Consider the following 14,211-nt stretch of genomic DNA (forward strand, 5'->3'; position numbering starts at 1 on the left):
GAAATTTAACAAGAAGCATGTACTACTAAAGTAAAAAAATATTTGAAAATTGTTAAACTGTAATCATGTCAGAGAAAAAAATACCTTTTTGGGTTGGATAGAGTAGCAATCAGTCGTAGGATTAAGTTGCTTTAATATGACATTTATAGTCACAATGCAGATCAGATTTCAACCTGTGTCAGGTCATTATCAATGCAGTGCGGAATTGTTGAACTGTGTAAGCATTCACTTGAGCACGAACAACTGCTACGATTCCGCACTCTATTGATAATGACCTGACACAGGTCGAAATCTGGTCTTCGTTGTGACTATAAATGTCATATTAAAGCCAATTAATTTTACGACTGATTGCTGCTCTATCTAACCCAATATAACCACAGTCGTTGCGTGTAGCCACCCCATGGAGGGCAACCTGATGAAATACCTTTTTGCCATTGAGAGATATATTTTGAAACGGTCTCGTAATTTTCGGGACCAATATCTTGTCAGTATCTATACCGAACACAGGCAGAAATCGTTGAGATTCTCGGTTCCAAGGGTCGATGGACTATAGGTACATATACCTAGTTAACTTTACACGGAACGCTAAATGCGCAAGTTCTAGAAATCTGCTGAAACGTAGAGACGCTGCACTATACGACGCCATGCGTTTGTGGATGTACGCATTTATAACAAAAGTTCCCATTCAGATATCGGTCCATTCAGGCGCTGTGTATAACAGCCTTGCAGTTACGGTAGGACGTGCTCACCTGGAGGGCAGGGTGCAGCCCCTCGGGCGTGCGGTCTGGCGCCGAGACGCCGGCTGCAGCGGCTGCAGCAGCGGCGGCGGCAGCGGCGGTCGCAGCTGAGGGCTTGGGGACGACGGGCGGGCTGTACTGCGGCGGGGGCGGTTGCGGGGGCGGCGGCTGCGGGGGCGGGTGCCGGTGGTAGCCCGACACCTGCGCGTTCCACCACTGCTCGAACTTGCGGCGGCACTCTTCGTTCAGCTCGGGGTGCGGCGCGCCAGTGGGGCTCGAACCGCGGCACATGTAGGACAGCACCATCTACCAAAACAAAGACATCGCTTGTTACTGGACAGTACACACAGTGCGTCGCAGTTCCTTTAGGACTGCTGTGAGAAATGCTATCTCGTGGCGAGCTGTATCATTAGGATCCTTGATGCTTCAATAATAGCCATGTAGAAGGTCGAAGTCTAGCTGCACTGAAGCAGGCGTCCTGACCACAAAAGTGATAGTACGGACCTCACACTTGTCGGAAAATTGCGGTAGAGCAGCTAGGCACCATCAAGTGTTTTTGAGTCTTCTATTAAGGAAAGGCAAACCTACGTAAAAAAGATAAACAAAAACCTACGTTTCTAGCATTTGTAGACTTAGAGAAAGCTTTTGACAATGTTGACTGGAATACTCTCTTTCAAATTCTAAAGGTGGCAGGCGTAAAACACAGGGAGCGAAAGGCTATTTACAATTTGTACAGAAACCAGATGGCAGTTATAAGAGTCGAGGGGCAGGAAAGGGAAGCAGTGGTTGGGATGGGAGTGAGACAGAGTTGTAGCCTGTCCCCGATGTTATTCAATCTGTATATTGAGCAAGCAGTAAAGGAAACAATAGAAAAATTCAGAATAGGTATTAAAATCCATGGAGAAGAAATAAAACTTTGAGGTTCGCCGATGACATTGTAATTCTATCAGAGACAGCAAAGGACTGGGAAGAGCAGTTGAACGGAATGGACAGTGTCTTGAAAGGAGGGTATAAGATGAACATCAGCAAAAGCAAAACGAGGATAATGGAATGTAGTCGAATTAAGTCTGGTGATGCTAAGGGAATTAGATTAGGAAATGAGACACTTAAAGTAGTAAATGAGTTTTGCTATTTGGGGAGCAAAATAACTGATGATGGTCGAACCAGAGAAGATATAAAATGTAGACTGGCAATGGCAAGGAAAGCGTTTCTGAAGAAGAGAAATTTGTTAACATCGAGTATAGATTAAAGTGTCAGGAAGTCGTTTCTGAAAGTATTTGTATGGAGTGTAGCCATGTATGGAAGTGAAACATGGACGATAAATAGTTAGGACAAGAAGAGAATAGAAGCTTTCGAAATGTGATGCTACAGAAGAATGCTGAAGATTAGATGGGTAGATCACACAACTAATGATAAAGTATTGAATAGAATTGGGGAGGAGTTTGTGGCACAACTTGACTACGAGAAGGGATCGATTGGTAGGACATGTCTGAGGCATCAAGGGATTTAGTATTGGAAGGCAGTGTGGAGGGTAAAAATCGTGGAGGGAGACCACGAGATGAATACACTAAGCAGATTCAGAAGGATGTAGGTTGCATTAAGTACTGGGAGATGAAGAAGCTTGCACAGTATAGGGTAGCATGGAGAGCTCCATCAAAGCAGTCTCAGGACTGAAGATCACAACAACAACAACAACAACATCGTTTGTGAGCGAGAATTCATCTAATTCGACCCGAATATCGAGAGACACGTTCCTGGTCGCTTTCCCACGACACTGACCCAGTCCACAAAGTGAAGATTGTGCGGGGGGAGGGGGGGGGGGGGGGGTTGGCCGGCAAATGGACCACAGTCCTGAGTCACCCGCCTTATTCACCGGATTTGGCCCCAGACGACTCCTTGTTCCCAAAATTGTAGTTGGCAATGAAAGGACACAATTATGATGCAATTCAGAGCATCAAAGAAAACTGCACTGCAGAAGTAAATGCAATTCCAAGAAAAAGGGCTACAGTATCTGCATGAAAACGCTTTAGCTGTATACTTATTCAGGAGGAAGACTATTTTGAATAAATGCTGTGATTTTGTGAACATAAAACATGGATTTTATTTCTCATACTCGCAGTCCTTCCGGAACTGGGACACACTGTGTAGATACAAAGACAAAGGTTAGTAAGAAAGTTCGACAGTTACATTTACTGGTAACAGGTATATTCACTTCTGCCAAATGTGAAACAGCTAGAACGAGTCGTATGCCATTTGCCCACTTGATATCTGATCATGTACCCTACCACTCATATTTATATACACCATCTCACTAAAATATCCGGACACCCGCATGTAATGCGGAACTGACGAGAACCGGACCCAACAGTATAAGAAAAGGAAGCGGGGAGTATAGTATTGTCAGCAGCAAAACAGTAACAGCAGGACGGGTGTCAGGATAGCTGACTTCCAACGTGAACTTTCATACCACACCACCTGAGAAACAAATCCATCACAGACATTTCAGTACTTCTAAAGTGGCTCGAATCTACTGCTGGTGAATACAAAGTGCACACGCGAAAGAAGAAGTGTAGCTAAACGGCAACCATAAAGACTGCATGTTAAGAAGGCCGAGCATTGGCTGTACAAAATTGCACGAGATCGGTGGAACAAATTACTGCTGAGTTCCAAAGTGCTACCAGTGACTGTGTGTGGGGAGTACAAAAAAATGGGATACAATGGTCCATCAGCTCCCCATAAGCTCCACAAAGGTGAAGTCAACCGCAAGGACTAACTTACGATCAAAAGAACAATATTGTAATCGAGATCCGTTTCATTTCAGGTAATTGAAGCATACCAGAGCAGTAATTAAGACTAGAAGGTTAATAAGGAGTGTAAGAGGTGAAACAAAGCAAAGATGAAGGTGATGGAGAATAGTATGAACGAATTGCTGCCAAAATTTTCGGGAAAAGTTTTAAAGCTGCTGAGGGGCGTAGAACGAGACAGGTGGTACTACACTTTTCAGTCTGTCCTTTAAATAAATAGGAATATAATCGTATTTTTTGTGCTCTGATAGAATTTTTTCGCTGATTCTCTACTTGTCTAAACTACTTACAGTCCATGTTTCACTTCGACGCAAGTCTAGGCTCTAGACAAATACCTTCAGAAAAGACTTCCTGTATTCGGTGTTAACAAATATAACAAATATCGCTTCTTCAGAAAGCTTCTCTTGCCATTGCCAGTTCACATGTTATGCCCTCTCTGCTTCGCCCATCATTAGTTATTTTGCTGGTCAAATAGCATATCTCAACTACTTTTACCGCCTCGTTTTCTAATCTAATTCCCTCAACATCGCTTTAATTTTATTCGAGTGCATTCCATTACCCTTGTTTTGCTTTTGTTGACGTTCTTCTTATATCTTCATTTCAAGACACAGTCCATTCCGTTCAAACGCTCTTTCAATTCCTTTGAGGTTTGCCGATGACATTATAATTCTGTCAGATACAGCAAAGTTGTTATTTTCTTAACTTTCTACTCCAAATTGGATTCTTTAATGCCTTCTCAATCTTCGAATTGAATAATACTGAGGACAAGCTAGAACCCTGTCTCAGTCCCATCTCAACCATCCGTCCCTTTCATGCCCCTCGACTCGTATAACTGCAGACTGGTTTCTGTACAAAATGTAAATAAGTTTTCGCTTCCCCTGATAACTTCAGAATTTCAAACAGCGTTTTTCAGTCAACACTGTCAAAAGCTTTCTCTAAGTCTACAAATGCTATAAACGTAGACATGCCGTTCCTTAAATTCTCTTCTAAGAGAATCCGTAGGGTCAGTATCACATCGCGTGTTCCTATTTTTCTACCATTTTTCCATTCTTTCGTAAATAATTTGATATTAGCATTTTGCAGCCATGACTTATTATTCTGATAGTTCCGTAATATTCACAACTGCTTTCTTTGGAATTGGAATCACTACATTTTTCTTGAAGTCTGAGATTATTTCGCCTGCCTCAGAGATCTTACTAACCATGTGGAATGGTTTCGTCATGGCTAATTCTGCCAAGGATACCAGAAGTACTGACGACATGTCTCATATTCTAAAACCCTGTTTAGGCTTAAGTTTGTTAAATTTTTAACCTTTTGCATGCATATTTTGCATGGTTTCTGTATAGAGCCATGGTTACTACCGCTGTCAAACATTTGAGACAGCTACTGATCCGTTTTTACCGAGAGATGCGATAAAGCGCTTCATGTAAGTTTTACATGGTTCTGAGTATGTGAACGGAATGTTTCCAAAATTAATTTCTGATTTTATTTTAATTTATACAATAATCTTTCACGTTACTACAGAACCACTTGAAAGTAACCGCTCTATATCTGCATATCCACATCTAGAGAAAGATACTCCGAAGACCACAGTACGGTGCATAGAGGAGGGTACCCTGTGCCATTACTAGTAATGTCCTTTCCTGTTCCGCTCGCAAAGAGAGCGACGGAAAAACGATAATTTATATGCCTTCGTATGAACCCTAATTTCTTGTATATTAACTTCGTGGTCCTTAAGTTCAATGTATGTTGGCAGCAGTGTAATCGTTCGGCAGTCAACTTCAAATGCCGGTTCTCTAAAATTTTCACACTAGTGTTTCTCGAAAAGAACGTCGCCTTCCTTCCAAAGGTTCCCACTTGAGTTCCCGAATCATCTCCGTAACACGTATTGTTCGAACCTACTGGTAATTAATCTAGCAGCACGCCTCTGAACTGCTTCGATATCCTCCTTTAATCCGACCTGGTACAGATCCCAAACACTCGAGCAGTAGTCAAGAATAGGTCGCACCAGCATCCTGTACTCGGTCACCTTTACTGGTGAATCATTCTTTCCTAAAATTCTCCGAATAAACCGAAGTCGACCATTCGCCTTCCCTACCACAGTTCCCACATGTTCGTTCCATTTCATATCGCTTTGTAACATATGCTCCGATATTTAAACGACATGACTGTGCCAAGCAGGGCACTGGTAATACGGTACCCTAAGCCATTCATCACACCAACTGGAAATTTTGTCTAAGTCGTCTTGTGTCTTCCTGTAGTCGCTCAAGTTCGACATCTTACCGTACACCACAGCATCATCAGCAAACAACTGCGGATTGCTGCCCACCGATAGCCTAAATCGATAATGGAATACTTCTGCTGTAACCCCAGAAAAATGCTGTCTTTGCCTCTTCCAAAGAGCCAGCTCATTCGTGTAGACGATACAGATGCCACGCAACATCCGTTAATCGTTCTTCTTTCGTGAGGCTGTTTTGGAAATACTGTAGAACAGTTAGGGACTCGAAGCGTATTACAACTCTCTGACCTTATTGCGCTGCAAATTATGTATAACTAATGAACACATCGAATTCTTTCAAACGTACAGTTCAAAAAATTTACAGTTGAAACAAGGTAAAATCCATACTAAGCTCACCCTTAGCATACCTTTCGAACTGCCATAAAAGCGTTGATTTGAAAATAAGAATTGGTGAGTTCTTTCTAAGGGGAAACGAACTATCTATCCTGAATGAAATTTCATTATATGCAAGATTTAGTGAACATACTACATTATTTGATGACTGTTGTTTACTTGAACGCTCTGCTCTGTAGGTATATCTTGGGGTACTCATTCATCATAAGAGTTACCCGGTGAAATGTTTGCTGTTTGCCAGAACTATCACGTGATATCCAGGGCTAAGCAGAAAGAGTCTGTGCGATGAGGAGTGACGCAGAAATCCCACCCACACCAGCTGCCAAGAAATGTTTGCATCTGGCTGCACCAAATTTTCCACGACGTAATTCGTTTTGGGTCGAGATAAGAAGCAGCGCGGATGTTGGCTCAGCGAGCGAGTCGCTGCATATTTCCGTCCGGCGCACCTAAGCCAATCAAAGGGCACCTACTTCTCAGCGTAGCAGCCGGAGCGCAGAGGCGCATAGCAAATCATTCCATAAATCCTGGCCCGGGCAGACAATAAGGTGGCGCAGTATTTTATGGGGAATCAAGGCGTCGGATTTGCCCGCGAGTAATCCTGGACAACCTTAGGTGCTGCGCGCTTGAATTATGATTGTATTTACCAGCGCCTGTGTTGACGGGTCCGAGCATTACGAAACGCATCAGCCTGGATTAAGATTTCACGGAGAATTAAGTTCTGAGATACGAGCTCGAGGTAACGCGCTGCTCTGAGGGGAATTAGCTGTTGTATACGACGCGAGCAGGTCGTCCGCTGGTGACCGAAGAACCACTAAGATGCTCAGCGATGCGACTCCTCCTATCTACCTGTGACGAAATAAGCCACTACAAGTACTCTCATTTCCTTACAAATAGACAGTGCATGACGTTAGGCGATAGGTAAAACAAATGTATGTCATGAGCCTCTGAACTTGCTGGAAGCCTTTCTACTTTGATGTCACTTCGACGTCTTCGCTTCATTACGACACCCGCAATATTTAGATAACTGCTATGGTGACGAAAGCCATGGGAGGCGTGGCGTGCGCTCAACAAGTCGTTGGAAGCCTCTTCAAAAAATAGTGACCCATGCTGCCTCTGTAGTCGTCCATAACTGCGAAAGTATTGCCGGTGCGCCGGCAGAGGTGGCCGAGCGGTTCTGGGCGCTACAGTCTGAAACCGCGTGACTGCTACGGTCGCAGGTTCGAATCCTGCCTTAGGCATGGCTGTGTGTGATCTCCGTAGGTTAGTTAGGTTTAAGTAGTTCTACGTTCTAGGGGACTGATCACCTCAGAAATTAAGTCCCATTGTGCTCAGAGTCATCTGAAACATCTGTTGCCGGTGCACGAACAGACCTCTCGATTGCGTACCATAAATATTCCATGGGTGGCCGAATCATTCGCTCGAACAGTGCCGAATGATCTTCAAGCCAGTAGCGAATAATTGTGGCCCGGTGACATGACACATAAAATTTCATCGTTGTTTAGGGGCATGAAGCCCATGAATAGCTGCAAGAAGTCAATGATCGTTTCGTCTGACCAGAAGACACCGTCAGTTCCATGCAGACACAGTTGACACAATCATGGAGCCAGCTTCCCGTGTTGACGACTTGGGTCCATGGCTTCTGTGGTCCGCGCCACACTCGATCCCTCCCATCAGCTCTTACCAACTGAAATCTGGATTCATCTTACCAGGCCCAAGGTAGATCTAGCGTCTAACCGATGTAGGCAAGAGACAGGAGAGGCGCTGCAAGCGATGTCGTGCTGTTAGCTAAGGCAGTCGCTCTTGTCGTCTGCTACAATAGACCATTAACCCCAAATTTCGCCCCACTGTCCTAACAGATACGTTCGTCGTACGTCCCATAATCATTTCTATGGTTGTTTCACGCAGGGTTGCTTCTCTGTTCGCAACACCACACTGCGCAAGCGCCGCTGATCTCAGTCTTTACGTCAAGGCCGTCGGCCGCAGCGTTCTCCGTGTTGAGAGGTAATGCTTGAAATTTTGTATTCTCGGCATACTCTTGACGCCGTGGATTTCCGAATATTAAATTTCCTGACGATTTCCGAAATGGAATGTCCAATGCGTTTAGCTCCAACTACCATACCGCGTTCAATGTGTTAATTCCGATCGTGGTGCCATAATCACGTTAACAACGTTTTCACATGAATCACCTGAGCAAAAATGACAGCTTCGCCAATATACTGCCCTTTTACACCCTATGCGTGCGGTACTACCGCAATCTGCGTAAGTGCGTATCGCTATCACATCATTTTTGTCAGGTCAGTGTATATGCATAAAACAGCCTATGTTATTGTAGGCCCCTTGACCGTTTTCAGTCACGTCTGATTTGCCGGATTCAAAATGATCAGGATATTTGCTGGGACGGCAGAACGAAGGAAATATACTACTTAAGTATCCAATACAGTCATAAAGTCTGTGTCAACGTGGACTACTGTTTTTATTTTACAATAATCAAGAAGAATGATTACAATAGCAGAACGCGTTGATGTTGTTAATGCGCCACTGCGCAGTTTATCCTATCTGGAGGTGCAACAAGGGTTCACTTGGAAATTTCATAGCCGGCCGGGGTGGCCGAGCCGTTCTGGGCGCTACAGTCTGGAACCGCGTGACCGCTACGGTCGCAGGTTCGAATCCTGCCTCGGGCATGGATGTGTGTCATGTCCTTAGGTTAGTTAAGTTTAAGTAGTTCTAAGTTCTAAGGGACTGATGACCTCAGAAGTTAAGTCCCATAGCGCTCAGAGCCATTTGAAGCATTTGAAATTTCATAACCAGCACCAACGAATGCAAATGACCTCTTACTTGAATGTAATTTCCAATGAACTAGGGTGAATGATGCTGATGAGCTCTGGGAGACGTCCTGTAGCTTAATAGACTGTTCAGCGAATCGGAAAATTATACCGAAGATGTCCCAATGTATCAACTCGAAGTCTAAGCATGAACTATACACAAATTAGACCAAAAACACTACACAGCTCGTCAATCTGCGTGGCACGATTTGGTAGAAGCTGTGCACAAGGAACATTTCACGGGTCACATTTCGTTTATGGATGAGGTCATATTCCACACCTGCGGAAAGTTAGCGAACAGAACTGATGCATACTAGGTAAAGACTCACATTGCACTGCCATTGCATGGCAAAGGAACACACCAAAAGCTAATTGTGGCTAAGATTCGAAAAATACAACAGAGACTACAGTTTATGGACCTTAGTTTTGCGAAGAGACGATTACCGGAAATATTTTCCTTGATAAGCTGGAGCAATTCCTGAACCACAGCTTCAACAAGAAGGCACTGTTCACACGGTTGTGTTCGAACAGGATGGAATGCCCCCTCATTTTGCTAACAGAGTTAGGAGGTACCTGAATCGATGATTCACCAGTAGATGACTAAGAAGAGGTTCAAGTCATTTGACACCCTTGACGGTACCGAAGCTGAAAGATGTCCAAAACAAACGTGAGGGATCTCCAGGATCAAAGAGTCTGAATCCGGAATACAGCGTTGGCTGATTCACAAGATATGCTTCAGAATGTATTTGGGTCTCCTGTTCACCGACGGGAGCAATGCTACTAAATGGACGGAAGCCATGTCGAAGTACAATGAAAATGTATACGTAGACTGACAATACGCAGACATGCATAGTATGTAAGTGTATCCATTACTTCGTAAAAATGTATTGAGAGTATGACCATCCTGTATAATAAAACAGAATTAAAGTAAAAACAAAGAACACACTAGAAGAGACCTAAAAAAATGACCTGATTAAAAAGGATGTAGACGAGCGATGTAGTCTTTCTCCTCCATTGTTCAATCTGTGCATGGAAGACGCAATCACGGAAATAAGAGAAAGGTAAAGGAGCGGGATTAAAAGTCAGGGTGAAAGAAAATCGGTCATAACATCCGCTAATGACATTGCTATAATCAGAAAAAAAAAGAGGAGGAATTGCAGAATGCGGTGAATGGTATGAGTAGTCTGATAACCACAGAATGTGTATTGAGAGTAAATAATAAGAGTAAAATAATGACAAAAGTAATGAGAAATAGCGGAAATATTAGCGATAAACTTTTCTCAATTGAGGATCCCGTAGTAGATGCAGTTAACGATTTCTGCTACCTTGAAACAAAATAACGGACGATGAACAAAGCGAGGAGGATAAATGAAGCAGATAATCACAAGAAGAGAGATCATTTCTCTCTAAAACAAGTATACAATCATCAAAAACTGGCTTTTCAAGTAATCTAAAGCAGAAATTTCTCAGATAGCACAGAGATGAGGGGGGTCCTCTGCGGAACGAATCTATGAATAACACTATAAGTGGAACGCTACGTCAAACAAATCAGGAGACTTACTTTTTTAGAAAAAAAATGAGAAGCATCCACTCGTTGGAGCACTTTCTCACGCAGTTGTATTCAGTATTTATGTAGGGCAGAATTTAATGAAAGTGAAGCTTTGACTATCGTCTTTCAGAAGAGACATAAATTATTTGAATGCACATTTATCCTTCATAGGCCTCTACACAATAAATAGTGAAGGTATTTTCAGAACGATGCTGGTCAGTTACCTTCCTGTCCCATACACGTGTAATTTAACGGGAAGTGCACGCGTCCCAGTATCTTTTGGTTTTCTTACAGTACTTTAGCAAAATATTCAGTGACTAGCTGTAATTAGTTACTACATCTTTGTAAACAGAAGAGAGAGAGAGAGAGAGAGAGAGAGAGAGAGAGAGACGACCGGCAAGAAGCTAGTATAGAATATTATTTATCAACGACTAATTTAAGAAAAACTATTTTCTTCTGTTAGAATGAGCCATAGTCGTCGTATCTTCTTGTTCTCCTTCTTCCCGCATCCTCATGGGATCGGCATGATATTTTTAGAATTTGGCACTGTTAATGTTAGAGGGTGGCCGGATGCCCTTCCGACGTTAGCAAACCAATATCATTCCATTACGTCGAATAGAAGATGATGGTAGGTCTATCGAAGCGAAATGTGAATTTTTTTTCCACATACTTAGGCACTGCACAGAATAGTAAACACGTCTGCGAAATTCTTCAATGAGATTTTCACTCTGCAGCGGAGTGTGCGCTGATATGAAACTTCCTGGCAGATTAAAACTGTGTGCCCGACCGAGACTCGAACTCGAGATCTTTTCCTTTCGCGGGCAAGTGCGGGCAAGTGGTAGAGCACTTGCCCGCGAAAGGCAAAGGTCCCGAGTTCGAGTCTCGGTCGGGCACACAGTTTTAATCTGCCAGGAAGTTTCTTCAATCTCGTTTAGCAGACATGTTTATTAAGTGACCCAAATGATCAAGCAGAACTCAAAAAATCTCTTCTACTACTTTCGCGACTCATCCGGTTCTTTTTAAGCGTACAGTGTAAAAGTATCCGTTTATTTATATCTCATTCCCTTACACACGTATTGTTGTCACGACACTGCGTCAAACACCGACAGAAATGTCGTGACGTATATGTCACAGTCAACTCAAACCGACTATTTCCCTCTTCTGAAACGTGCAGTTGAGTATGAGGTTGCCGTATTGCCTTAACGAGGCACAGTAATTACTCCCATGCGCCCGACGCTTACGCTGCGCTACAGTGCAGACAACTTGGTCTCCAATATATGGAATGTTCACGTGACTGCTCAGAATATAGGAGCTACACACTCTGTCCATTGTTGTTTCCAAACTTACCCCTGATCCGAATTCTCGTTACATTTCATTCTGCTCAGGTGATTCCTCGGATACTTAGCAGATTTTACGATTTGTGTGTAATAACGTGTTTTCAGACTCTTTATATTTTCACTTCTCAAATGTGGAAAAGGAGAGTTCAGCTACGTGGCCAAGAAGATGTGATCAACGAAAGGAGGCATCGCTGCACTCAGGTAGATTTGAAGAGACTAGAAATGAGACTTAAAACATTTTTTTCGAAGAATATTGGCAGCACTTCGCCGCTACCGCTCACCGTGTTTCATCGAAACAACGCCTTCGATAAGGCACTTATCGTATTAGATTGGAAAAAACACCCTGTCACAATTACATTTTGTTCCATTATGCCAAGACGTTAAATTATTTAAACTGGAGATTGGTTGGAACATTACGGAGCTTCACCAAGCATTGTCTTACTGGAGGTAGCATGACCTTGTCTTCCTCCGACCTCTGAATTGTTATCTTGTCGGTTACAGGCGGACTTGGACCCCGAATTACCGTACAGTTTTGCTTGTCTGTCGTATTCAGAGTATTTGCAGAGGTAAAAGAAGCAATAAGCTACAGGAGAAAATTCCTAGAACTATCCCAGGGCTATATTCCGAACATTTCCAGTTCTGATCATACGCAGATAGCCACCTCGTTACACAAAAGATTAGGGCAATATAAACTTCACTGGCTTGCCAGAGGGAAATCATACCACTCTGCTGCCTTTCAGCTAAGTAACTGTTATGTGCATATCTGAGCAACCATTATTTTTTAGTATTTATTGTAACCATTTTCGACAAAATTTGTAGGACTGTTTCGCAGTTCGTTAGTTCATTATAGAATCGGTAGAAATGCCCGTCAGTATTACTAATGGATAGTTATGCCAGACATTCACGCTAAATGAAGATTTTTAATTTCATAGTAGGTGGTTAAACAATGCTTTAATGTATACATCTTAATGAATACGGGTCGCAGTGCGGTAATTGTGACTGGTTTCAGTATTCACCAACAATCATTTATGGCCGCGGAGTTCACGAGATTGAGAACGACTAAAATAACAGGGTAATTATTGTTCCTCTAATGCGAATTTAGCAGATAATAATTGTGATTCATGTTACAACAAATACTGGAGTGAATGCCAGTGATGAGCTGTGGACAACACGAGGATACAACGAGCTAGCCGGTGTAGTTTGCTGTAACTTCAAGTAAAAGTTATAATTAAAAGAGGCTTACTTCCTTTAATTCATATCCAGCAGTTCACTTGACCATACAGTCTGTTAGTGACGAATATCTATATTCAAGCTCTACAAACTTCTCACGTTAAAACACGTCATGAGACACCGCGAAAAGATTTGGAATGTAACTGGCACGTTGCCACGTAGTGCGGTGATCATGAAACTCACGCTGTCATCTTTCATCCCCCGGCGGAGCAAATTTCTTGCACCTCCAGCACTGAAGCCGACGCCTCCTCCCTAGCAACCACTGTCATGCAATTGGAGGTAGTTTTTAATCCACACGTGAAATGAGGAGCTACTTAGATGCAGTTATTAAAATGCGCTTTCACGCATTACATGACAGTCCGAACTCAGTGTGGAGAAATTAGTCCTAAAGGTGAAATTCTCCACACAAGAAATTAGCTATTCATATTCCTCTCTTCGGCTCCATGTCAGTTGCGCTTTTTATTACATTACATTCCTCTGACTCTGACCAGATGAAGAAAAGCTGGCAAGCTAATTTGCCGCGAGAAACACTTCGCATCAATTTTGTTTGCACGACAGTTGGTTTATGTGTTGATGTATATTCGTAGTACCGCGGAAAGTATATGTAATAATTGCTGATCGTGAGTTCAAAAACAAATAGTAATGTTTTCTCACTGATAAATTTAAATATTGGCTACCAAAAACTGAAGAGTGAAGGTGAACAGCCTAAAATTACGCTATCGTACGTGCAAACGAACATAAACTGCCATAGAGCACGGAAGAATGGAATCCATTCGAATAGTTATAATTTCAGCAAGTGTTTGTTAATAGAAGGTCCTCGTCAGGTACAGTAAACCAATTTAGTGATTACGGAATCCTAAGTCCCTCAGTTGTAAACTTTTCTAGTGTATTCTGTATTTTTCGGTGCTCGTTTAAAACTGTTAAGGAATACTGTCGGCAATGTGCAGCGAACTCCCGAGACAGCCTGTAGGTCAGCTAGGATTTCCGTTGCAAAACTGACACGATGTAAAACTTAGCCCTGCAAGGCTTCACCGACTGACGGAACGGATGAGGTTTCTCTGCGCTAGTGCGATTATCTGGCCACGTGCACCGGATATTGC

General features: G+C 42.9%; 1 protein-coding gene across 3 annotated transcripts in view; it reads right to left on the reverse strand.

Moving 5' to 3' along the window:
- The window catches only part of LOC126279690 (ras guanine nucleotide exchange factor P), a 564,449-nt gene that overhangs the window by 21,792 nt on the left and 528,446 nt on the right, over positions 1-14,211 (reverse strand). For all 3 annotated transcript variants that reach the window (XM_049979700.1, XM_049979701.1, XM_049979699.1), the window contains one exon: positions 750-1,043. In XM_049979700.1, the coding sequence (XP_049835657.1) occupies positions 750-1,043 (294 nt within the window). The remainder of the gene's footprint in view (positions 1-749; positions 1,044-14,211) is intronic.

The sequence above is a fragment of the Schistocerca gregaria genome, chromosome 1 (assembly GCF_023897955.1).
Source record: "Schistocerca gregaria isolate iqSchGreg1 chromosome 1, iqSchGreg1.2, whole genome shotgun sequence".
NCBI lineage: Eukaryota > Metazoa > Arthropoda > Insecta > Orthoptera > Acrididae > Schistocerca > Schistocerca gregaria.